Source organism: Branchiostoma lanceolatum, chromosome 10 (assembly GCF_035083965.1).
Source record: "Branchiostoma lanceolatum isolate klBraLanc5 chromosome 10, klBraLanc5.hap2, whole genome shotgun sequence".
In the NCBI taxonomy this organism is placed as follows: Eukaryota; Metazoa; Chordata; class Leptocardii; order Amphioxiformes; family Branchiostomatidae; genus Branchiostoma; species Branchiostoma lanceolatum.
Genome location: NC_089731.1, coordinates 13,581,671 through 13,609,375, shown reverse-complemented (window position 1 = coordinate 13,609,375; position 27,705 = coordinate 13,581,671). Strand labels below are relative to the sequence as shown.

Below are 27,705 nucleotides of genomic sequence, written 5' to 3'. Positions count from 1 at the left end.
CATTGAGCAATTGACACTATCGCTGCCCTACAGCTATCCCGTAGTGTCATTAATTTTCCCCCACCCACGACGAATTCTTTACACAAAGTCGCCCAGAGATTTTACGCAAATGACCAAGAAAGGTTACATGCTCAAACGATTTATATTTTTCTTCCGCGGTATCGACCGTAACTTAGACATTATCTGATCTAAAGTCTCTTCTTATCACGAGGGGGGATTTTCCCTCAAGGGAGGCTTTCACGCTCGAACCAGGAAACTTCTTTATAAGAATTGGAATGTGGAATGATGTGTAACCAGCGGGTGGAGTTAGGAACATCTCTGACACTTTGATGAGTCATTAGACTTTATTACATTTCGGTTCGACGCAGCTTTTGTTTGCGTGGAGATGATTTAGTTTCGCTACGGGGAATACTTAGTTTTTAGAGTTTGGCTGAGTTTGCTCGTACATTCTATATGCTGAGTTTGCTCGAACATTCTATATATAATCGGTGCTCTTCGTGCCAACATTATCTTCATCAGATCGTACCCTATCTTAAAAGCTGATCTCTGGCTCTTTTACTTTTAGTGCCAGGCTTGTGAGGAAATTTACAAGGGAAGTACCGACGTATATGTAACACGTATTCTAAAAACTTGGACAGGGATATATGTCAAAAGGGCGCCAGCAGTAAGGTTGCTATAGGTTCTATGGCCATATTGGAGGCTGGCGAAGTGTCGAATGGAAGGGCTTGTGCTCCTTGTATTGTTGGAGGAATTATGTATATAATCAAAATATATTACTTTGATGCAAGTCAAATTAGAAAATAAGCCTCAGTCTAGGCTCTCTATGGCGATCCCCGAGGAACCGTCGAGATCCCAAAATGGATTTGCTCTTAGTTTTATAGTTGCAATATGATGCACTATATAAAAGTATGATGAAAAGGGCAACAAAACACACAAAACGTGCAAGGAATCTGTTCGTTTGTTTGCAATGCAGTTCGTTAAGTGGAATGTTTAGTCAGTCAGCTTCGCTGAATCACTCGAATCTTTTTAGAAAAGACTTTAATTGCTACAGCAGAGGATAACATAATAACCATATGGCTTATTTCTCACAACGGCACCAATTGTTCTTTTTCTTTGTAAAGAGAAGCCCATATCCTATAAAAACGTACAATGAACGAGTCACATGGCATGCACAATCTCCTCAAGGAATCTGACTTGGCGAGACAAGGCTTAGCCATGGCTACACGACCAAGGCGCGGCTTTCAGTCATGCTAATTCCTGGTGCCATTAGGGCTGCTGACCAAGCTCTTGTCCTTTGTTGTTGAAATGAAATCCTACTTGAGCACGTCTCTCCACTGGCAGATACCAGTGATTACATCTTCAAACCACAGAGCTGCAGACGTTTCGGTGTGCCAAATCTAGGAACAGCTCCACCACTTTAACTAACAAATGCGTACCATGACCTTTATATTTCCGTAATGGCTTAAATGATCCGATGCATCTCTCAGCATTGGAGATGGATTAGTTATACAAAGAAGCAAATCCCCTAGAAATATTTTAGTTTTAAGGGCGGTTCGTTATTGCATTTTGTCACAATGCAAAGAAGTGGTGAGTAATTCATCTTTCTTCAGAGGCTGGAACTCAAAAGTAATGTTGCGTCGATTGATCTTTCACAGTAAGGTAATTTATCCATAGCAAAGATGCGTCTTAACGATTACCTGAGAATTTTAAGATCAAGCTGCGTTCGATTGAGCTTTCTGCGGTTGGAAACCAGATTATTCTAACAGGATGCACACAAATTATGTCTTCCTGTAGATATGTTTGACAAACAGCATTGCTTATGATGAAACCACCAATTGAATCATATATTAGACGTATATCTTCAGAGATATTAATTTTGCTGATCAGATATCAGAGTAATACTAAAATGTCTTATTATTGATTCATTCACTTTTCGAATTAGAAATAGATCTGAGAGGAGCTCGAAACAGAAACAATATGTCGTTCCTCTTCAAAGCCGGCTCCTCAAATTAGAAAATAATAATATAACTAAATACTAACATCAAAACATGTGATGATGATTATTACAAAGCTACGAATAAATTAAATAGTATCTGAGTAATTAAATAGTTCACAATGAAACAACGGTCAGGGATCACATCGCTATGCACCACTGACAGAAGTGAATTAAGTTCTATGTACACGCGATGTATGTGGAAACGCTTGCTTTGTGCTATTATTGCAAATTAAACCTCATTCACCTTACACTGCCAAACAAACGGCACTAATCAATGTATGCATATTCAATGTAGGTAAACAAGAACACCATGAAGACGCAAATCAGTCGTATGATTAATGCATTCACGAAGTGAATCAGCCATCAAGTTTCATCGATTTCTTTATGAAATATAATAGTAGATATCGTAATATTTCTGAAAGATAACATTTTTCTTTGCAGGAAGAAACTTATGTGCATATAGATTAAATCTGCATTTTCATTGAATTTGATTCTTACGTCGAAGGACCAGTTTATCAACTGTGCGTTTTAGGAAAAAATAGCGGCCGATCAAAGATACCAGCTCTATTTTCACTTCAATTAATTGCATCTATGTTGGCAAAAACATCGTTTTACTTGAGTATTCAGAGCTTACCAAAAGAATTCAGAACAGTCCGTGGCCGCAATGTCATTCAATTCCTGAACGTCAGAACATTTCAAGATACCGAGCTGTATCTTATAACGTTGCCAGTTGCAATGATGTCACCCTGGTGTCAATCAACTCTTTTAAAAAGTTTTATCAAACGAGCATATGGCGACGCTCCTTGCTGTTGACGAATGACTACATTGATGTGGCATACGGAACTGTCCTCCCCATCTGTTTACAGTATACAGCCGTGGCAGCTACCAAAGACATAAGACATAAAGACAAATGCAATGTGGAGAAAGCCAGATAAGTCATGACACGTGGAGCAATAAGTATTCTTCATCTTACAATATATTCCTCTATATCATTTTTTTCCAGAGAAAATAGTCATATCATAAACATCTCAATTAAATTCCGTCCATCGTGGGTTATAGAATAAATGAATTAAATTTGCACGTAATCCTCATTTTTCATCCTAATGACAATGATATCAGACATAAACGCGAGGATATTCTGTAATTTCACCACGTTCAAAACACCGCATACGCTGCTAGTATCCTTGTTTTGTCTATCTAAGAATCCAGACCTTTAGCAGATAATGAACAGCTTTGATGTAATATTGTAAGTAAGTAAGACTTGTCGGCATGTGGTGAAATTCATGAGTAAAAGATGTCTTGTTGAGACTCCCCTCCTGGATTATAGGTTTCCATTTGCAGGCTTAATGTCTCCGTCTGTCGCACAATGGATGTACAGGGATGTAGCCGGAGACACTGGATTAAAGGGAACAAGGCGAAAGGGAACAATATGATATAATTAGGCCCTCTGAGAATGACCAATGTCAAACAACTTCTCCAGCAAACGGTGATACGCGTCTGCCTCTGCTTCAAAGTGATCGTCGTTTTCCGAAAAATCTTTGACTTTTGTCTGGATTGAATTGTATCACTCGCAAGTGTCGGCTTCAAATTTCCAATCTAAATGTTGTTACGTCGATGACCGTTATACAGTCCTGTAATAAGAAACTCAACGCAACTGGATAGATTTAGTAAACGGTCAAACGTCAGGTAGCATCCGGTGACTTTAAAGAATCCAAATTCGAGCAGATATTTAACAATAGCTACGTAAATTAGGTGAAGTAAACCATTGTAAGGCAGTTCAATCTAAGACAAAGTCAAGATCTGGTTGGATGGTAATGAGTCCATTAACTCCTGTTGATCGAGCAAAGGAGCTAATGTTGTCTCGCGGGGTGACACAGCAGGGTCCAAATGTCGGAAAGTTCCTCACATGGGGCCTCCTTGCTAAATCTATCCATTTTCCTTTTTTTATAGCATTTCACATTACATACCTGCACATTTCACATTAGGAACACACACTGACACAGAGAAACATAATCCACGGATCCTATGGAAGGGAATTCATGAGTAATTATTGTATCATGTAAATGTTGTTACCTTCTGACAGCGGTACGAAACAAACGTAGTTTGAAGGAAACAGTCCCATTCGCCCTTTTAGATAGCCCAAGCACCAGCTCCCTTCTTCGCCCTCCAGTATCTCGACAATGTCGCCGACTTCCATTTTTAGCTCGTTGTCCTCCCGTGGCTTATAGTCGTAAATGACTTTAGCGTATTTCCTGTCTACGTGATGAAAACAACAAATGCATATGTTTTTTTCGAACTTACTACTAAATGCATACTTGTATTTTAGCAAGATGCTTTGCATTGAAAATAGAGACATATATGGTCCATACAAGTCATTCTACATTTTTTCTGAGTATGACGAACGATTGATAATAGTAACTAAAGGTGATAAAACGAAATAATACATAACAACTTATGACTCTAGCATCTAAATGATAACAGATAGATGAATAACAACTGGTTAGTAGAATAACGAAAATGAAAATAATGTATGACTAATCAATGAATAAATGTATTAACTGATGTAACAGGCAAATAATAGCAAATTAATGGATAATAACTAAGCAAAGGAAACAAATAACGATGGTTAACAAGATGGTGACACGCACTTACACGACATACATAAGCATATATTGACAAAGCAATCAATATTAAAAGAAAAAATGTAATTGTTCCTCAAACATTTCACCGTATTTTACACATTGTGGCATTGTTTCTCCACACGTCGTTAAAAAAGAACGTCTTATGGCGACACATTTCTCAACAATATACAATTACTGAATGATAAAGTGACGTGAAATATCTTTGATATACAAGCGTGCAATTACAGCACTTTGAGTTTGCTACATAATTGCATGTGCACCATGCTGTTTAAGAGATATAATGCTGTCAATGGAAACTTACCATTCCCCTGTGCTCTCCTCATTGTCGCTATTCCTCGATCCCCCGCCGTTAGGCTATTAGCCTTGCCTGGCAAATAAATAAATACAACATATAAATTGCTCACGTCATTACCTGTCTTCGTGAAGCGTGCCGTTATCCGTTTCAACTATTCATGTCCAGATTTAATGTTGCCTTTGTCGATGAGAAACGTGTTGACGGCAAATTAGCATCCTGTTTAATATTTACCTGGGGGATTTGATGAACTCTCTTTGCCATCTGGTTCTGAAGACAAGCTTCTCCTTGTTAAGCTTGCATCATAGTAAAAGGCAAACTTTTTCCTTTCTTCTCGCTTTCTACGTTGACGGTTGACGAGATACCCAGCCAACGTTACGCAGATGATGAGCCAGAGACCTCCTGCAGAAGCCCCGATGATGGTTGCAATGGTTGAGAACGTCGTCAAACTCATCTGCCGCTCTGGAACTTTTGCAACAAGGAAGCCGTATCAGAAGTTTTCTCTTGAACAAAATTTCGCAAGATTAAAGAGTTTATGGTACTTAACTAATATTCTGGCTTTAAATTTCTTTTTTATGTCAATTTAAAAAATATCCTTACATGTGACGTCAATGCATATAACCTTGGTGTGACATGCTCTACTGGTATCACAGAATCGTTAAGCACACTATAAATGAAGCTTTACTGGATTTCTTCGGTTGACAGCTACATCTCAAAAGCTTTGAACAAGAGGTACATATTTTAGCCAAGCTTTGCAGCCTTTGAAGGAGTCGATGTTATCATCATGAACAACGATAGTATGTACAGCTATTGTGCTTAGCTGTTAAAGCTGCCAAATACTAATGGTGAATATGCGATTATTACTTTCATCAGCGGGCATGGAATTATTTGTTTTCAGCAATTAAACAATTACAAATTACAATGCTACTAGAAGACCAACGTTAGTTGATATATATAGCGACATTATAAAAAACAGCCTGAAAATAGAAATAGTTTAAGTTGTCACTTACCCAGAACGTCAAGGTTTGTGGATTTCTCTACTCTTTTGCCCACGCCATTGCTAACAGTGCACATATAGTACCCACTGCTGCTTTCGTTTACACTGTACAACACTAGGGAACTGGTCCGGATCCTGACGTCACTTGACATTGTGTAAACGTGTGCCCATAGTTGCCGACCTGACTTTGACCACGTGATATTTGGAGGTGGATTCCCGTCAGCCACGCACCGAAATGTGACGTGGTCTTGTAATAAAACTTCTTTAGGGTCCGATATGCTGATGATAGAGGCGGGGTCTGAGTAAAAAGAAATATTTTTGGATCATTGGTTTCAAGTTTCAAACTCCTTTTGCTGAATAATATTCGTATGAACAAGATGCCCCAAGAACCTACGAGCAATCCAACTAACAAAGGAACATTAACGATTAGAGCACAGCATATATATTAACTAAATGTGGTTTAATCATGCCTAACTTCGCAATTATACGGTTATTTGCCAGGAGTTGTGCTGATATTACCAGTACGTTGATGTTAATACAAAACATTAAATCATTTTCTTGCAATATTTTTGGCGACGCCTCCAAGAGGCGATCCTACTTTATATTGAAATTATCCTTGCTTACAGAATACTTCCATTAGTAGACTTGCAGCAGCTCTTCGAGTCACGTGCTGCACAAGACAGGTGTAGGTCCCTGCGTCAGATCTAGTCACGTGACGGATTGTTAATGACGGAATTCTTGCATTTCCTCCCGTATATTTTCCAGATATTCCTCTGGTCTCTATCCGACCACCATCTTTCTCCCAATGAAGTGACGTAATGTTGGGCCTTGCGTCCTTCACTGCGCATGTCAAAGACGCCGATGTGCCCCATGTTGTGACGAAAGGGTTGCTTGGTCCGACCACTAATCTTGGAGGAACTTCAGAAAACAAAAAACATTAATTTTTATATTTTCAATCAAGTATTCTTCCTAATGGCTAGATATCTATCATATATCAAACCCACTACAGTAAAATGCGTCTTTACATCCTTACAACTTTATCATACCAACTCTACTCTTATAACGAGCTAATGACCAACCGCCTTCTGAAACAATTTCAGTTTGACGTGCCGTTTCAAGCTGACATAAAATTATTTGAATGCCAAACATATGTTTACAGTCATTACCTTTTCTATAGAACTGATGAAATCGCGGACAATGTGAAATATTATATATGAAGGAGACATATGACATTTAACTTTCGGTAAGATTACCTAAATGAATAGTGTAATGGTGTAAGATTCCTAAACATATCACAACCTAATGTAGGGCTGTATTTTGATAAACCGGAACAAGCCTTTTTACCATGACTTTAATGGTCAATGTTAAAGTGTAAAAACGATTGTTGTTATGTCTAGCAGATAACTATGGCATTTAAAAATACTGGACGTCTTCTTTGCAATTGACCTTTTTCCTATTCTTAATTTCAGCAAATAAATTACTCTTGAACATCATTCAGCACGATAACAAAATGAATGTAATATTTTACAAAGCGCCGGGAAAATCTTATCGTACGGAATCGCAACGTGCATTAACCTATTGATTCTATTAGAGTTATGTGTATTGCTATGCATATTTCTTATGATATAGATTCCACACACGTCAGACAATAATTCAGGGTAGATTTCGATTGAATAATGCAGACTGAGACAACTGATATACAATAATACGCAGCTACTTGCCGTGATTTACCTCTCCTAGTTAAAGGGACAACATATATCTCAAAAACTGTCATAAGTCAATCAGAATTCATTACACGCAATGTGAAAAGTGTTGCAGGATTTTTACTATAGCGTATATAGATGGGTATGTGGTTCATAGTTGGAACACGTTTCATATCTGATTCCAGTGGATAAGGATTTACTTACTGTAAGGAAATGGTTTTAGTAAATAGTTATTGAAATGTGAGGAGAAATTGTATTATGTTTCAGCGTGTTTCCATGAGGGCCATTACCTAGCTAAAGGGTGCATATGGCCTACCATATTTTACATTTCCCCCTTTATCTCTGTAGGCCAGCTTTACAGAAATATTTCCCTATGCTACATTAAATGTCTTACTTTTGCATTCCAAGCCAAAGGCAGAGAAACATTATTCAGATATCATTTCAGTATACAGGCTCATACAAATTTGGTTTAGTAGGTCCCTGGGCATTGCCGCAAAAACTGCACCAACATCTGGGACCAAAATCAAAACACTTTGTCACCAGCAGGTTCCAAAGCTTCAGTCACTGAATTGTTCTTTGAGTAGTTTAGCATTGACCTTGAGTCTACTTGCAACTAGAATAGCATTCGATTTCCCAGGGTTTCTTGAACCCAACGTTGATTGATTGCCACCTGTTACGAATTCAAAATCTTCTTCAGAAAGCTCTTACAGAGGTCTTCACGGTCTAAAGAAACAAAGTGTAAGATATGGATTTCATGGATATGGATTTCCATTTCCAGACTTTGCTCTCTTCCATGAATTCTGCCAGAACCCTTTACATTCACCCATCATAACTACACAGGGGCTTTGTTAGAATAACAAGTCATCTTGCTACAAGTAACCCATCCACTCCTTCTGAGCTACCAAAATAGACTGATATCAATACGAGATGATACAGGCAATGTTTAGTTGAGATACGCAGTGATCCAACATACCAAGTATATCCAGATGAATGAATTTCTCTTCATTTCCAACTTCACCGGTCATTATAGAGAGTGAATACGTTCCTTCATCCTCGATTTTGGTTGGATCGATTCGTAAGGAAGCCCTGCCGACCAACCGAGCCCTGCCGGCGTATCTCCCGTACGCCCGGCTGAGGTTAGCCAGAGGAACGTAGGAGAAGACCGTACTCCGTTTGTCGGATGCTGTAGGGCTCTCCACCACCCTGGACCAGGTTATGGAAATGATGCTGAATTTTGAAGAATAGGCTGCGGGCAGGGTGACAGGTTCACCGAGTGTGGCTTCTTCTGACTCCGGGAGGTCAAAGCTGGTGTGCTGCGCCAAACACCCTGAAAATGAAAAACAAAGTTTGACATTTAAGGAACTGTGATAAGCTTCTGTAGTATTCAGTAACGTTTTAGTTTTGTGACAAATAATCCACTTTAAACACCTGTGCATCCTTTTTTTTTACTAAAATGCCATGTAGGGAAAACAGTTGGCGAATAAAGCTTTAGACCAAACTAACAACTTGATTTTGTAAAGTCTTTCCCTCCTTGTGACACATGTAACTTAGTTGTAGCTAGGATATTGTCACAGTGCAGGAATTACGAATGTATTCAATGTCCAGTTCAATAATCTTCTGTGGGTAGATTTTGGCTGAAACGCCCGAAAACACATTGCAAAAACTTGTGCGACGTATATTGAGAGAATTCTCACATCACCAATGAGTTTTTTTTATATATATATATAGGAACATCCTTGACATAACAGATAGAATGATAGCAGCTCATTTGTTTAAAACCAAATTGCCAACACGCACTATAAAGGAGTATAGATATGCAGTCAAAGTGAGCACAAGTTTCTTCATTATCCATCCATAACAAAGGTAACTCCGTTTAGGACAAATGTATATCATCAATCTATGTGCTAATTGCTGAAGAAAGGCAAGAACCGGCAACTAATTGTACACAAAGGAATCGTCTAGCGAAGTGAAGTGCAGATAACTATAATCGATCAGATTTAGATAAATGGAAAACACTACAGCATTTAAGTTCTTAAACCTCGACAAATCAGTCGAATTGGCATTGTTATAAATCAGCTGCTTTGATTGGGTGTGAGGGTAGTCAATTCTTATAACTGTTGCAAGAAAGTTTATAGAACGTAGAGAGACGTGTAAATAGACTTTGGAATGTTCAAATTCTGTATTAGAATCACAACATATTCCCTCTAGCATTGGTTGTCATACATTGGCGTATCAGAATACTCACATACGTGCATATATAACCCAGACCAGCTAATATGGCACACAGTTACATTCAAATTTTCGATTACAACTTCTTGACTTGATTATAATTTGCATATTGACTCATGTGTTTTTTTTTGTTAGGTTAAGTATGTCCGTCTGCGTTGGTGTGTGTCCGTAGTTATCTAAATACACTGTAAGTAAAGTGGTAGAAAGGAAGTGAATGGGAAGATGGCTGCAAAGGCCAGACCTGTCGTATTGGCAGGAGGTAGAGGTCAGAGATGGTAGAACGTATTGTTATTCAAATACAGGCCATGGGGTCAATGGAAGAGGCTACTAGTCCATAGAGAGGTACTACTCTAGGTCTGTCTGTAACGTTTGTGTTTCCGCAGTTAGATTTTTCACATGCTAGCCACGTTTACCGTGAAATAACAAGAAAGGATCACTGAAAACATTTAATGTTAATCAATACTTAAGTTGCGTAATTCATGGACTGCAATTAAAGTAGACAAACGATAAATTCTAAATATTTACGTATGTGCGAGATCTTTGAACTTTTAAACTTTCAAATTTATTGTTCTATCAAACTAGCAGTTCCTTATCGGTCCTAGATCTTATTGATTTCACAGTGCTCCTGACTTATAAAACGCCGTGATGTCTTCGAATATAAACAGCATAGAAATGACATATCATTGTGCCTGATCTTAAGCAAGAGTACCAAAATCTGATTTCAACAATAACAATGTAAACATAGGTTTTTGGGCATCTATAGACGGCAATGTCCTTGAGATAAGCGAGTTTTTGTACGTTATTTGCTAATTGGTGGTTTCTGTCCCACACCGCGACGGTGGCTACAGAATGCTTCAACTACCGGAGTCAAAGAACAGTCTGCTCATGTCTGATATGCATATTCCACCATGTGGGCGTGTGTTTTGTTGTTGACAAAGCCAGCGTGCAAATCCAAATAGCATATTATACACCCCCATACAGCCCAAACTATTAATCTCTTTGTCCTATGAGATACTACATGCAATAAGGCTGACTTTTTAGAACTGTAATATGATTGTTAGGTTAGAGGCATTGGTTACACTTTGGTCTATCGGGACATGAAAATACTTTAAACTAACAGCAAAATTGGTTCCTGCAAACTGACTTGCTTGTTATTTTGGGCTTAGCAGTTTGCAGTAATAGACCAAAACTATGTTTTTCATGGCAGGGGGCTTTCGGCCTATGCAGAACTGGATAAAACTTGAATAACATGGAACGAAAGGTACGGCCGCTTGAATGTCATGCATTGGACGCCAACGCTGAGGAAAACACGAACGAACGCCCTAACAAATTTAAATGAGTGTCATTGCTCTTAATTGTGGCTGGAACATGGGAAAATGTAACAACAATAGAATTAATTGAACGCCGTTAACCAAAATAAGATCGATAGCACATTGCTGCCACATGTAATGAAATTATACACTGGTCGACTGCAATGATAGATTGAATCAGGATCGGACTTTTATTACTTTATGGTAATTGTTGTGAACAGGCTTTACGTCACCCAGCCTACACGTGACACGTATCTAATCAGATTAAAACTAAAACAAATGCGCAGCACGGACGAAATGGTCCGAAACTAATGAACAACGCCGAAACCCTAAATAGGATGCATTGGATTTTTTCCGGAATGGGCGTTTCTCATTCAAACTTAAAGTTAAGTTTCCGCCTCATGAAAAAGTCACCTGAGGTCACCGATAAAAAAATGCGTTCAAGTACCAGAGTTATTGACCGAGATTTGAAGTGTTCAAAATTTCCCTAGAACTATCGTAAAGTGGAACTTATAGCCACTGGGTACTATATAAGTACTAGATACATGTAGGTTTAGTCAACGTTTACAGTTAGGTGTGCAAATGTTAGGTGTGGCAGGTCGTTCAGTGTAATATATACAGCTGTACCGCGCCGCGTGCCTGCGAAGCTGTGTGTTACGCCGAGGGGCGTTTATACCGGCTATATAGATGCAAAAACTGAAAATATGACAACGACATCGTCAATCTTAAATTCCATATTGTCATTGAAACAATAGATTTGAATCCGATATTGGCAGGAAAAAGACCTATGGACAACGCCAGTCAACGTATTGGTTATGTTATATTTAATCATATTACATACAATAATTGGATATGAGATTAAAATATGTTACTGCTGAAGACAGTTACTTTCAATATTTTGTCAACTTCCCGTAATGCTTCATATTGTAATTACACACGTGTACAACACTGTGGAATGGGATTCATTCCAAGTAATTGCAGCCAGAAAATGTAATCACATCTTAAATGCGTTGCACGCTGCAAAAATACATACTAATTTTTTTTTCATTCCTGGATATTTGCCTTGGACATGACTGCAATTCCTACCTGGTTTGTAAGGTTTATTATTCTTCCAACATATTGGGGAACATAGGTGCCGCGACGCAGCATGTCACCTATCTAAAATCATAATTGTGGACTGATGCGATTGCTGTAAGCAATGACCTCAACCGAACCATCAACAGACACGATTCTTACAGATGATCACATGTTTAAGAAACTGCTACGTGCGCTACTGCAGGCCTTACCCAAACGCTATTCGACTCACATCATATCTAACTATTGGTAATGGAATGTGACGAAATTAATGCACTCTGCAGAAAGATCAAACTTGAACGAACAGTAAATCTTGGCTCGTTGCCAGTTCAAAGTCTAGCGCAGAGAAAGTTGGCTGATGCATGACATGTCACATCTACCGTACCTATGAAACATGACTGCTTCTGCTCCCAATTCCCTTAAGAGAAAAAAAGGCAAACACCATGACATGGTCTCATCTGTAGGGATTCGTGTTGGGGAAAGAAGGTGTTACGGTCAATTCAACTGCAACGAAGTTACCACCTTCTTCGTATAGCTTTCCAACATTCTCCGATTTATGTGTTTAGGGTAAGGTTGTTCACTGAGCTTGCACATTGTTACCTTAATCTGGACTTTCTATCATCTAAGAATCTCTTTCCCGGTGAGCAGTTCTTAGTATATCATGTGAATTTTGTATGATGATAACAGTGTTGCTTAACTTAACACCGAAGCGACACACGCCTGTCAACCCCCGGGGTCCACTACCTGGTCGCCCTAAATGTTTTATACGACGGCCTGCCTCAATTTTAGGCCGACTACCGTGCCTTGAATCGTAAATGGTACTTACACATCACCGAGTTCCGTTCTAGGCTTCATAATTGATTTAGCAGTGCATTTCTTAAGAACATAAAGGTGCGTAAGGAAAACCTACAGAGGCCAATTATTTTTCTCTCTCGTCTGACCACAGGGTATAAGGAATGAATAGGCATGTAAATGGTATTTTCATACTGGGTATAGTTGTAGGTCACCTGTGGGGCATCGTCACTTCCATCCACAGTAATGTGATAGTTATTCCTAGAGACACATGTGATGTTAGACGTCTCTACATGGATTTGTTGCTCTATTCTAGCGGATAGAGAAGTAAAGCCCCGTGATTATTCTGGTCTATTCAGTGATTTTCTCTGGGAAAGTAAAATAAAGAGGTGTCTTTCCTCGTGCCCCCGCACTAGTAAGGGCTAATGAAAACATATCATTTGCCCCGACAGCGACCTTACTTTTGTGAAAAGAGATGGCCACTCCCAGGCTAGTAGAGGGAAGATTGTGGTCAGAGGTGACATTATTGTCGTTTCAAGCGTCGTTTCGTTCGTCGAAGCTTCGCAGCCTGGCCTGCCATTTCATATCCCGGTCATTATACCTCCGTGCATAGACCTATTATTCAGTTTCCCCGCTCGCCATGCAACATAACTTGCCGCTTGTATGGAGTAAACGGCACACGTGCGCCCTTGGAACGGTCCCCCGAAAGTGCGAAATGGAACGAAATGGAACGAAATGGAACGAAATGGAACGAAATGGAACGAAATGGAACGAAATGGAACGAAATGGAACGATGGAACGAAATGGAACGAACTAAAACATATGTAACATTATGAAATGTAATACCAGTAGATAGCGAAATATAAGGAACGTAGTAACATTCACAGTAGACGGGAACTGGAAGCAAATACATAATATAACGTGTGTTATTTCTTGAATCTATTTGGTAATATTAAATACAATGTTTTTGCCGCGTTTGTGTGGCTAGATTCTTCCTTAAAAATGGGAGCGCCGCGTGCAAAGAGATCCACCGCTCTTCCTTGATTTTGCCAACTATCTGCAAATGAACTGCTTCAAATAGCAGCGAAAACCAGCAAATGGAACTGAGTATCGAAGTAAGGACTAGATTATACATAAGTTGGTGGTAACATTGCATCTCGTAATTCACCAAGAGGGTATGAGGCAAGCGTAATTTCATTATTCATACAGCGTGTCTGCGTGTTGTGTGAACTGTGAAATACACATCCTGCTCGTTCACACCCTCCCTTTGTTTTGTCGTGAACAAGGAAGCAGAAATGTCTCCGGAGGTAGTTCTCAGTCCACGTCCGTGGTTGAATGGAGTGTGAAATTTTACATTGGTGACGCAGCGCAGATCTGCATTTGCATATCATTAGCGGAGGGGTCCATTCTCCGCCAGCCGGCCAGCCGAACAATTGGTTGTATAAAAATCGTTGTTGCGGAGATATGCATATGATACGTACTAGTTATGGACTAAAACCGTATGTAAATAAAACTTGGAAGTCGGAGTTTGATTCAACCTGCCGGTAGCACACCCACGTACACAGTTCCGATGCGCTGGCAACATTGGCGGTCATTTGCATGCGGGGCTCCATTTGCAACGCGCAAAAACACTTTATAAATAAAAAAAAATTACGCTTGCCTCATGCCCTCTTGTTGAATTATCAGATGCAATGTTACCACCAACTTCTGTATAATCTAGTCCTTACTTTGATACTCAGTTCCGTTTACGTGTTTTCCCTGCTATTTTCAGCAGTTCATTTGCAGATCGTTGGTAAACACAAAGGAAGAGCGGTGGATCTCTTTGCACGCGGCGCTCCCATTTTCAAGGAAGAATCTAGCCACACAAACGCGGCAAAGACGTTGTATTTAATATCATCAAACAGATTCAAGAAATAAAACACGTTATATTATGTATTTGCTTCCTGTTCCCGTCTACTGTGAATGTTACAACGTTCCTTATATTTCGCTATCTACTGGTATTACATTTCCTAATGTTACACATGTTTTAGTTCGTTCCATTTCGTTCCATTTCGTTCCATTTCGTTCCATTTCGTTCCATTTCGTTCCATTTCGTTCCATTTCGTTCCATTTCGTTCCATTTCGTTCCATTTCGTTCCATTTCGTTCCATTTCGCACTTTCGGGGGACCCCCTTGGAATGCTCATTCTTTTCCATCAATCCACGCAAAAAGCACCCCGCTGTGCTTTACATTTTAATTACGGTTGACAAAAGCGCGCACTTATAGTAAGAAGACGAATGCAAGGCGCAAACCCACAAGACATAAACCCAGAAATGAACAACTGTTATCTGTTCGTCGCACGAATGAAACTTGAAGATAAGATGATGTCTTGATCCATCTCCTGCCCTGAGGCACTCTTAACTATTGCCTTCCATGATGATTTAAAACACTGTTCCGTCTGTATAAAAAAAACTATTATAATAGTCCATGGTGGCTAAGATTAATATCACGCTTTTAATATTACACTTACAAAAGTAGGGAAGTAAGAATATATCGACACCAAATAAATCCTCCTTCTTTTTGTTGGTTTGTGGTAAATAATTGGTGGCGTGCCATATAGTAATAGCATTGTGTTCAGTTACCCGTGGTGCGATCCAGCACTGCCATAAATGTTCCCAAACACTGCAGTAAAAAAACGGGCCTGTTTTCAGAAACCACATTAGATGACGTCTGGCCTGTGGTAATCCTTGGCAGACCAGAATCTATTAACGAAGGACAAAATGTATTGAGGGTTCGGCAGTTCACGCGTTTGTCCCGACTATAAACGACATTGCCTTTCAGCAGCATCACGCGACTTGCAACGAAGAAAACCCGAACCCAAAAAAAAACATCTTCCTACTTCTAATGTATTGTGAAAATCTATATAAACAAACATGCCAATTTCGTTTGTTTACAAAAAAATGATTTGATAAGAAGTCTATATAAACCCAAGAATCTTACATATTATAGAGCAAGTGGGTAAATTCGCCTTCCATTGCCTCCAATGAAGAAGTCAGATATACATCTAATTAGAATTGATCGATGTGTTTTTTTTAAATGTAGCATACTGTAGTGGCGAGTTCTTGATAACATTGTATTCATTATTATTATTATGTATACATCACACGTACTTCCAATCAACGCCCGGGCATGTATTTGAAATAGACTTATTATCATTACGATAAACAAACAAATGACAGGCTTGTTGAAAATCATAGATGCCGTACCACTTCAAGGCTCGAACAGTACATTAGCAGTGGTGGCGCCAATTGTCCCTTGAATTGAATATCAAATAGCGATTCCCCAAGCAATAACAACTAGGCTTTTACGGCAAATATGTGTGGGCTCCATCCATGTGATGGAAAAACGTGAAGTATGCCAGGTACCGAGCACTCACCGTAATGGGAAAATGGCCAAATGCAGAAAAGTACCGGAAAGATTACCGCCAGAAACAGCACTGACTGGAATCTTAACCCAGGTCGTAATGACATCTTCAACCTCGCCGTTGTCTACCTTTTGATCTTTGCCAAACTACAAATACCAGGCCTGACGTCCACACGTTGTCACGAAAGGTTCCCTGATGCTTAATTCTCAGTGAATATGCACGTCTGAGTTAGCCGACGACTTCCTCATTCCTTCTGCAATATCGCAATATTCTTGATTTGCCCTTTCAGGTGCAGGAGCTGACACTGGGAATCCAACTGAAAGACGCGTTGCCGCTACACAACTGCAGTGATTTCACCCACACGATCCAAGTAGAACTCAGCTGCACATGGCCCTGTTGATATGATGCCGGTGCCACTGCCATCGGATTTGGAGACCAACGTAGCCATTCTGTCGCTTGTAATGGCAATCCACACCTCTTTCAAAATGAGCTATATACGTCGATCGATCAGTGCTTTGCGCTCTGAATGATTCTGAACTTATTTGCCCGTTCACTACATCATTGCGCAGCACAAAGCCTTAACAGGCAAATCCCGAAGTCAATATTAATGGTTGTTGTATCGGGGTTCTTTTAATATGCATTGGATGTCTGGACCTTTGTGGGTTGCATTTTACTATAGCTCTCATAGGAATTTTAGCCTGTAGGTAATATGACATTCAAAATGGGTCTGGTGCCGTAAATGATTGTAATTAGGGCTGTCCGTTAGTTTGTACATAGGGGACTCTTCTACATCAAAATTAAGGCTGGGGAAACCTTCTGATGTTTTTTTCTCCATATTTATGTAATCCTTCTCAAACTATTTAAGCAAAATCCAACCGTTTGCATGATACTCCGTTCTTTAATGTCACACTCTATAGGTTACAACCATACCTTATAACGTCACCTTACTGTGATTATGTTTACAATAAATGGCAATTCTGAATTGATGAATCTAAATTCCGTTCTTTAATATATTATCAATCATGCAAAGCGCATATATCATTCAAAACCATGTTTCGCGGTCACACTATCGATGGATTGGTTGTTTGAGACAAAATCGATTATGGGTTCATGTACTTTTTGCAATGGAGCTCAAGGGACAGGATGTAATTTAATGGTAATGTTATGGAGCATGGTCGTCCATTAGTGAAGATAGAACAAGTTTAATACATGTAAGATTAATGTGATAATTTCCTGTTACGTGTACATTGGTCTTTTTGCTCCAAATACATTCAATTGCAAGCGTATTTTAATATAATTGTAGCGTGGCGTTGCGTGGCGTTGCGTGGCGTTGCGTAGCGTTATGGTAGAACGTTGTTATTTAGGTAAAGCATGAGTATATAGCTTCATAATACGATGTCAAATTGAGGTCCTGTGTTTGAAGAGAGCCACACGTTGATTACGTAAAAGAGCCTACCACAAACGCAAGAAGAGCAGGAGTCCTTCCAGGTGTGAGTGAATCAAATAAATATTTTCGAATTCGTGTAGCTTGTACTCTTTAGTACTAACCTGATGCGTTACGCCATGAGGCTATTTAACTGGTATGTAAAACAAATTGAGTAAATTCTATATTACAATGATAGGCTTTTGCGAACGTTGACGTATTCTTAGATTAAAAGCTCTGTTGATACACATTCCCCTGCTGGATTTGGAGTAGCCTATAATCCATTCTAATCTAGCTCTATTTCGTCACTCTAGTTACAGTTTGTCATCTCTCGTATGCAAGCAGAAATTACTTTCCTATAGTTTCGATTCAATCAGCTACTGTAGCCAGGACAGGGGTGATTGACATCGATTACTCATGAATATGCATACATTTCAAGTTAGGAAAAATAAAGGATTTTTTGGCCACCGTGTGGCGCAGACCACTTTTAAAGACTAGTATACTAGGCAACCTTGCGTACCGACTCCCAACCACAGATCCCCTAGCTCACGACTCCCTCCCAATCATTGTCTGGAGAAGGTCGGCTGGCCATGGTCGATTATGTGTGACAGGGGCTTAAGCTGAAAGTCCTTGAAAATACATAAAAGCTTTCCTCGGAATAAACTGTATTCTACAGCCCAGACGAAAGTACTTTAGACGAACATTTCATGTTATCCAAGCATAATCCCTCTATCCCTACAGGCAAATTCACTTTCTATAAAGTCATTTGTAATGAATAGAATCATTTAATGGAACGTCCATCATCCGAGATTGATGAAGAGTGAATTTGGAACATAACTGATAGTGAATTTGGAACATAACTGAAAAATAATGATTTAACAGTAATCCAAAGTCCTCCATGGGACACGGGAAGTACATCGGATTGTAAGCCTCTACATAAAACAAGTCGTAACCTTTCAAAGGAAAGTAATAATATGGCATGGAGGCACATTGGAACAAGGACGGCTCCTGAGGCCTAAAAGGTCGACCTGCTATTAACAGAAACGAAGTAAGGAGGATGGATAAGTGTAATATGATTGCTTACTAGATGACAACACAAAAGCAGGGCTCACCTCCATTTTATTGACGATGACGTGCAAAATGTATTTTGTTATTAATCACCTTTCAAGCCTATTTCGAGAGCCCTGTCTGGCAGAGAATTACTCAACTACACTGGCCAGTAAATACATATAATTACTGTTGTGTTCCTTAATACAGCAAGCTGTTCGTGTAGTAAATGTAAGTCAATGAAATAGTCATTATTGATATCTTAAACCGTGCTCTGGTGGGTATCTGGAGCAAACATGGCAGTTTAATTACTGTGGAGGTTCTTCTTATTAGAAAAAAAATACAGCAGCTAATCATTTTCATTTATTTATCCAACCAGAAAATATACATCGCTTGGTGGTGGTTTTTAAAGATTCATGTTTGTTAGGCCCCGACATGAAATAACAAAACATAACACCAGATGGTCCCAATGAGAAAGAAGCGACTAAAAAAAAATCATAAATACATAGGAAGTGCATGTAACCAGTCGTAAAACTATATCAATATAACAAAATTACAGAAGTGTGCGTTTGTCCAGAAATCAAATAATGTAATAATTTTTGTTCGAAAATTCACGCCCGTAGGCTAATTGCAAGGGTACAAACAGTAGAAGGGATAATAATGATAACAGGGGTCTACACTATGCATCTAACCAACAAGTTCAAACAGTAGATCAACATAAATGAAGAAAAACTAAAAGTAGAATTTTCATATCAAAGTGTAGAGTCAAAAGAAAAACATTCTACTATTGATAACTAATAACTGTGGAATGTATTTTTTCCTGTTTATTTCGTTGTCGCATGATACTTTGCAAATAGGACTAAAAAAATGAATCATGTGAATAACGCGCGGTATATGAACCTTATTAATCTATGAATAAGACAAAAATTATAGATTCAAATAAGTGTCACAGAAAATGTTACTTCGACTTTTTGTACATACCATTAGGTTGGTTATTTTTGGTTGTTTATATAGTATCTCTTACTTGAATTCTGTTTGTGAATTATCAAATACGTCCAGGATCCCGTCACAAAACAGTGCAAAGTCACTAAGCTGACCTTCCCGGGTTAACAGAAACAGAAATAAGTATCAAAAAATACATAACTAATATATTGCTGCAAAAATGGACTCGAAAATCCTTAACATCAAGGTTTTGTTTCAATCTCGTCTCGACATGTCGTTCTTTAGTCGACAACGACGTTTTGACCACTTCCGACCTATTCCGGACCAGAGTTGAGAGTATGTCATGAGCAAGGTCGCTTGCGGTTAGCATTTTGTTTCCAAAGTTGACTATTGATTGTACGAGCCAAATATCTTTATTCTTAAATCAGGAGCTCGTGAAAATGTCTGGAAACAGTCGTTAAATGGGCGGGAACTTGTTGGGATGAAGTAAGCTGTAGTGATGACTTACCCAATTGCTTCCAACCCACTGCCGCCTCTCTAGTTGAGGAATATTCGTGGGTAAAGTCGAGGAAATGTACTGAATGTGTGACAAAGACTTTAGATACACGTACGAATATTCATATCATCGTGTACTATACAATACAATCTCAAGGACATGAAAACCCTCTGAAATCCATAAGACAGCAGGTTATCTGTTTTAAGTGCACAGAAGAACATCAAAAATATCAATTCGTAGCTTATGGGTTTTCTTACAGCTCTTGCACCATGTCTTTGTACCCTTGGGGCATTTTTCTCCATGGTGACACTGTCCGAATCGCGTCAGCAAAATGGTGGGGGAATTAGTTGAAGGTTGGATAAATATCTATATTGCCACCGGGAAAGAAACATACGCTTCGGAGCGCATGGCTGCGAGCACAAAGCCCTCTATGTGGTAGTATCGAGATAGGCGGATATAAGCCATCTGTTACGTACGCTGCAGCCTTGACAGGTACTTCAGTATGGTTTGAGCTGTCAGTCCACTAATGTTTGAAACGGCAGGGTAATGTCCTCGTTAGGAACCCCTTTCAACTAGACGGTGATAGCGATGCGATCTCACTGTGATCTGAACTGGAATTTGTATTTAATAATTGGAATGCAATGCAAATTGTAAAAGTATAACTAAAAAGAAACCAAAACACGTGAAAAGTTTCGTTTTTAATCTATGAAATTCGTTGAGAGATATGTCAAGTTTTAGGTCGACGCCCTCGTGGAATGGCGCATCAGTGGGCTAACAACTTTTATATAAGATTGAGAATGCCTTCTACTTTCAAAAACCGTGCACGGGTCAATAGGATATGGATGAAATGTTGTTAATTTTTCTAGATCGAACTTTAGTTCCATGTGGAAAAACGCAGGTGGTATAATAACGCCCTGTGATCGTATAGTCTAACAGCGAAACATGCGATAGTCATTCTCATAAAGGCAAGTCTACCTGTTAGCTATTGGATTGAGCATCATCGCATTAAAGCTTTCCCCAGGGCACCACAATACATCAAGTATTTCACATTCGATTGACCAATTCTAATCCCAAAATCCAATTGCAAATTGACAATCATAGAACGAGGCGCCAGAACAATCCAAATATCCAAAGGAAGGTTACGGGAAAATTGTCCTGGAAAGCCGAGCAACGCGTTGGGTTAATCTTTTTGACCTTAAGAAGTATTTCAGCAAGTTTTGGCAAGCACGCATGTCTGTTACGATTGCATATGACCAGGTCGTGGTAGGTGGCGGTGGCTGAACTTAAAGTTTCGTATCTGTGCGAGGACAAACGACATCGACTGATGAATAACTTAGGATTTCGATTCACAGGTGTCTGTATAGCCAATTCCATATGAGCTGCACCTTTACATTTTTTTTTAGGTAAAGTTTGCGGCCGGAAAAAAGGTTAGATAACCAGGCTGCACAACGGTGGGTCAAATATATATATAAAAAAAAACTTACTTTCCGCAAACATAACATAAACCAGAAAAGAATATCAATTCGCAACTAATGCGAATTTGACTATACGCACAAGTGTGAAAGGGTCTTACTGCGTGCAAAAACACCGGTAACCTTTTCTCCATTTTGTCGTATAGGAGAGCCTAGTAACCGATAAAATTCAAGTGATTTAATCGGGCCAGGGGGGATATTCTCGTACAGTATTCCGATACTCTTAAACCCCCTCTGTTCATTTACAGAATCGTTAATGACAATAAAAAGTGGACAAACCAAACGTCTCAACACGCGTACATGCCATTATTAATTCCGTACCTCCCACAATTAGCGCTACGTACCTTAACACCGGACCTGAACTGGACTTTCAACAACATTCAGGCTCAGGTCCAAAATAAAAATTACATCGAGAAGAAGTGCAAATAACTTTTTCTCGCCTGTTTTCTCATTTTCTTCTAAACCATCTAAACATTCCATGGGTCGTTAAATTTACGCTAATAATGCGAAAAAATATTGCTAGTACTAACTCTATATAATGTTGCATGTATAATTGATTAAACATGCACTTCTACATGAAACCAAAATGTATTTGACCTAAACCTGCACCTCTGGACTTGAATTAGGACCAGAACCTGAACAAGAGTTAAGGTACACATCACTACCCACAATGTGGTCGGTTTTAGCGATCAATCAATCGTAATTACGTCTCCTGATGGTGTTCACGAGGTCCTCTTCGTAAGACGGATGGAGGGTAAAATGGCCCTAGACGCCGTCAACATTTGAAATGACGTCTCAATATGTCATCCCATTAAGTACATATTGCCCAGCGCACTGCTTGAACCTTCTTCTGACCGCCGATATTGCCGTTGGATTTTCATAGAAACCCTCATTTGCTTCTCTTGAGAAAACTTACGATAATGTCCTCCAACCAACAACCCGCAACGTAACCTTCATTGCTTAGATTTACCGACTGTTTCTAGTAGGGATATAACGGGGTATGCTTTAGCTTCACAGTACATATCATTTCCTTTCATTTGGTTCTTTCTGTCACCCTCCGGGTATGCATTTCTCATGGCAAAGGCACACTCCGTAGCCTTGACTAATGTGCGTATGGGGTTTATGACTTCACGTTTGAGTATTCCGCAATGTTTCTGGTATAAATCAAACTACTTACGGCGAGAAATATACAGGTAAGGGTGCACAGGGGGAGGTAAAATACGGCTAATAACATCCACTGTCCCAGTAATAACTAGATAAAGTTCTACAGGTCTTATACTCTGGAATTATGCGTCCTAGTTCCAATGCCCCCTAGAGAGATTAGCACACGGTGGAATGCGATGATAAAAGGGAAGAAAGTTTGAGGTACTTAGTTTCAGTTAAAGAAATGTTTGTAACATAACATGATTTGAGAATTGATTTCTGTGCACAGCTCGTGAGGGTTCTAAGTAGTGGCTGCCCTCCGAAACACTAATCCGATTTCGATCTATAGAAAGCGCTGTTCTAATTCAGAAAGTTTTGTTGAAGACATAGATAAGGGTAAGGAGGGCAGTGTCAATGGAAAAAAAAATGGCATTTGCATGAACAGCTGTAGCTGTGGGTAAAGCTTGGACTGATAAAAATAGCATGCTTGAACGTGACAAAACTCTAATTACAGCAACCGGAACGCATTTCAAGCATTGGTGTAGACGCCCTGGAGGCAGTAACTATAATGAGTAGGTCATACCAAGAGCATTTCCTTTGAAATCTGTCTGCTGCGCGGGGGAGAACCTCGAGAATGTCAAAACCTTTCCAACAGGTGAACGAACTGTCAAGTTGCATATTTGTGAATCAAATCTTACACGGTAGATTTTCTTGTGTAATCAAGTCCAAGGTTTGAGTGGTTTTGAGTAGAATTGACTGAAGCAGAGACTACTGCCAGTTTGATGAATCAGCGTCCGGTAATGGGTATGACGTCTGTCTGAACAAGTTTAACCAAAATACCGCGGGCAGACAGTATAAAAGCCAAGAGTGATGCCATACGGTCTCTGCAATACACCGCCAACGTTCGAAACAGCGGTGCTTACATTTCTTGTCCAAATGACTCCAAACAATAAGCCCTGTCCAGACACATTTTCGAAATGAGGCGGTTAATCTAGAACATAGTCTGTGTCAGAATAGCCCAATAAAGCTGGCGTAATCTTGATTACATACATCCAACTTAAGAGGTAAGTACCTATTCGAGATTCCGAGTAATAATGATTTGCTGCTACAACATAATTTGCTCCAATTTGGATAGGTTGTCATTCAAGCTGTATTCCACTGGCAATCAGGAACATTCGAATCGAATTTCACTGATGAAAGCAGCTTTTCCACTTGTTCCGTGGCCTTTACCGGCCGTTAATTGTAGGTACTTGCATACATGTGTAGGGAAATTCTTCACATGTCTTTCATGTCCATGGTTGCCGGCTGAGTTGGATTAGCCAGTCATTGATTGATCTCGTTCAGGGCCTCGTTTACCGGAGAAGGATTAGGTCACAATTTATCACCGGATTGCGCATTTTCAAAAAAACTCAAAGACTGTGTCGATATCAGCGACAAGCAAGAGCTCACGAGATTCCCAAAACTGAACACCACGACACCTTCGCCACGACACTCATGGGAAAATGTATAATCATGTTTGCCGTCGATTTTATTCACTCCACATGTGCACAATCTCGCTTCCAAATGCAAATGCTATTTCCCGGCGCCCACCCGTTCCCTCAAACACCCATCGAATGTTGAAAACGAATTATAACCATCACACCCCGAAGCACTTTCTCCATCATAACCTTCGACTCGAAATCTCATTGAGAAATCGAAATAAGATATTCCCTGCAGCATAAAGCGCAGCAGAGCTAGCCTTGTGCAAAGCACCCCATACTTACGACATTGGAAAACAATGTAGTGTAACTAATGCCTACCTTGAAGGAGCATCAACAAAATGCAGAAGCCAGCACGGAAGGCAAATGGCCCGGATAAGAGCAGCTGAGCTGGCAGGCTAGGCGGCGCCATCAGTTCCGGCTTCCCCCAAAGCTGCGGATTCCGTCTAGATGTGCAACCTTCCTTCTCCCTGATCATCCTGGAAAGTCTGCCAGTCGATATCATCTTACCCGGCCGTGTGTCTCCTCTGTGCGCGAGAGCTTCCCAGCATCCTCTGGACCACCACGTGCCTATTCCATTACCACTCAAACGAGGTGAAAGCTCCGGAGTCACATCATGGCCTAACCTTGCTTTCTGTACTTAAAAAAATGTTTTTATGACATTTTTGTAAGCTGCACTGCAAGTTATATTTTTGCGTTATTTAATTACTCAACATATATAGACCCCACAGTCTTTCTCAGTCTTAATCATACTTGACTAACCCATGGGTCTTTTACTCCAGCGTAAGGCATTTTCAGTGAAAGCCTACATGCCTGTATTAATGACGTTGTGCAGCCAGCATTTTTATTTGCATCTCACGGGGGCGCATTTTGGGCACTGCATTATCGGAAGTGTGCATGTAACGACTACGGAATCCATTTAAAAATCTCCCGCGGCCGTGCCCGTCGTAATACTACATCATTCCCACAGCCTTGCCGTCATGTGCATGCCCAATAGATAACGTTTACGGGGACATTTCCTAATATTTAAGGGGAAAAAAAGCGAAATGTCTTTCATCCATCCAATTTATTTATAGGCCTATACCATATTTCGTTCGGTAACGATTTCGTTCATGTGCATTTTCACACGCAGAAAATTCGTACGATAACCGTTTCTGATTTGCGTCTTTCACTCCCAGGTCACGCCTGAACTATTTGTTACGTCTGGATTCAATACTGTGATAGACATTGTGGAATGGACATTAGAATTCTAATACATTTTCATGAGGTGCACAGCTCAACGATTTTGCCTTGGCTTTCATTAGGAAGCATTTTTTGTACATTCTCAGCATATATAATGAATTTGCCTTTCATCGTCATCATTACTTTCACAAAACTTTAAAAAAAATATATTAGCTATACAATTGGAAGCATCCTCACCAAGCTCCCTTGCATAAAAAAAAAGAATCTTGGTCCTCACTTTTTTCGTCTTGAATAGACAAATCGTTCGCGGATTAATTGCAGTATTGCGCAGCAGTGACAGTGTGCACAGGCCCCCGTATATTTCATGCCGCAGATGCTATTAATTGGTCATATTTTATGCGTATCAAATGGGAAAATACTGCTTAGAGACGTGGCTGCAGGGCTGTTCATTTAATTTGACGCCATTTTTGTAACGGCCTGTTGTATGACCAAATATGGCAAGTTGAAGTTATTAGTAAAAACTTGGTGGAGTACCATGCACGGATTATATCATGTATTTAGGCCCCCACTCCAGTAGACGGCAACCTCACTGTGACCTGAATTATATTTATGTTACCCCCGATTCATGATAATCATTGTAATATCGAACAGAATGTAAAAGTATGACTAAAAAGACAAGAAAACATTCAAAGTCTGAATAAGTAGTTTTTCTTCATCTATAAGATTCACTGAGAGGTCTCTAAACTTGTAGGTCGCAGTGGAGTAGAATGGGTTGTTGTATGGCAAGTTGAAAGAACTAGTAAAAACTCTGTAGTAAAATTCGCACACATCATATCATGTCTTTAAATGATCTGAAGACAAAAAATATAGTGTGATGCCACTAATTTTCATTAAATGGCTTACGTAATGTAGCTTGATGTGCAGGTTTGAATCCCTGTGCACAAACTGTGTAATTAGACCTAGTCTGCGTAAACACAACCATAACTCAACTGTCATATCCTGTTTCCGGGAAAATACCCATGGCTTCCTCTTGACTTTCTAGATTTATCAGCTATGTCAAGTCATTGTAACATTGTCATCTTTTACCACAAAGTAACAGAAGTTAAAGATGACGAATATCGAGCACGAAAACGTAGGTTTCATTAAATAATGACTCAACTGTCATATCATATTTCCGGAAATATACCCTTGGCTTCTTTTTGACTTTCTAGATTTATTAGTTATGTCTAATCAATGTAACACGGTTTTCTTTTACTCCAAAGTAACAGAAGATAAAAACGACGAATAGCCAGGAAGAAAACGTAGGTTTCATGACTTTACGAAATAAATCCAACCGATTATGTTCAACAATGTAGTTAGAAAGACATGTAGATAACTACATGTTTCGGAAGCCCGTAAATTCTATGGAAACTGTACGTGGGGTTTAAAGTTGGCATCACTGCGATATTAATATTGCGTTATCATTCCAAAACACTGACATAACTATTGGTCTGGGATACAGCAAATAACGTATGTAAAGTTTAATATTGCTATATCCTGTATTAACGGCTTATTGCCATTAATTTTGATTTGAGGCCTTGCTTTATTCCCAGGGTATACGGACAGTCTGAAATCACAACGTATAATAGGACATTGGTCAAAGGCGACAGGCAATCGAGATCAATTTGGCACTCCTTAAGACGACAAATCGTACGAGGTGTACTTAGTACTGCAAGGTTTGGATTAGTGGCTATTTATCAAGCTAAGTATGAGCCGTCTAAGGTTGTAATTAGCACTGGATAAAAGACACTGACGAAGAAACAAATCGTGTTCAAAGGATAATACAAGCTAGAATATCGAAGAGTGTCCGAAGAAACGACCCAGGAATACCATAATATCCCGATGCATTCGTCTCTATTTACGAAGTTAAATGGAGCGTAAGGTGCGACTAGCACACCTAAAAGCTTAGAAAATCCACAGAATCAAAACATATTCTGATCGAATGGATTGTTTCAAACGTAACCCGTAAGGGATTTTCAAGAGTTGCAAAGGAGCAACTTACTAGTCCGTAGACATTTTGACTTGAAAATCTACGTTTCTGATGC

The 27,705-nt window shown here is 39.5% G+C and overlaps 1 protein-coding gene across 1 annotated transcript; it reads right to left on the bottom strand.

Moving 5' to 3' along the window:
• Positions 1-2,090: 2,090 nt before the first annotated feature.
• Positions 2,091-25,078, bottom strand: LOC136444026 (uncharacterized). The gene is made up of 8 exons (XM_066441435.1): positions 24,761-25,078; positions 8,604-8,957; positions 6,552-6,845; positions 5,941-6,225; positions 5,165-5,398; positions 4,940-5,005; positions 4,070-4,252; positions 2,091-3,391 (listed from the first exon to the last, which is right to left on the bottom strand). The coding sequence occupies exons 1-8, from the start codon at positions 24,942-24,944 to the stop codon at positions 3,318-3,320; spliced, it is 1,674 nt and encodes a 557-aa protein (XP_066297532.1). The 5' UTR covers positions 24,945-25,078; the 3' UTR covers positions 2,091-3,317.
• Positions 25,079-27,705: the final 2,627 nt, after the last annotated feature.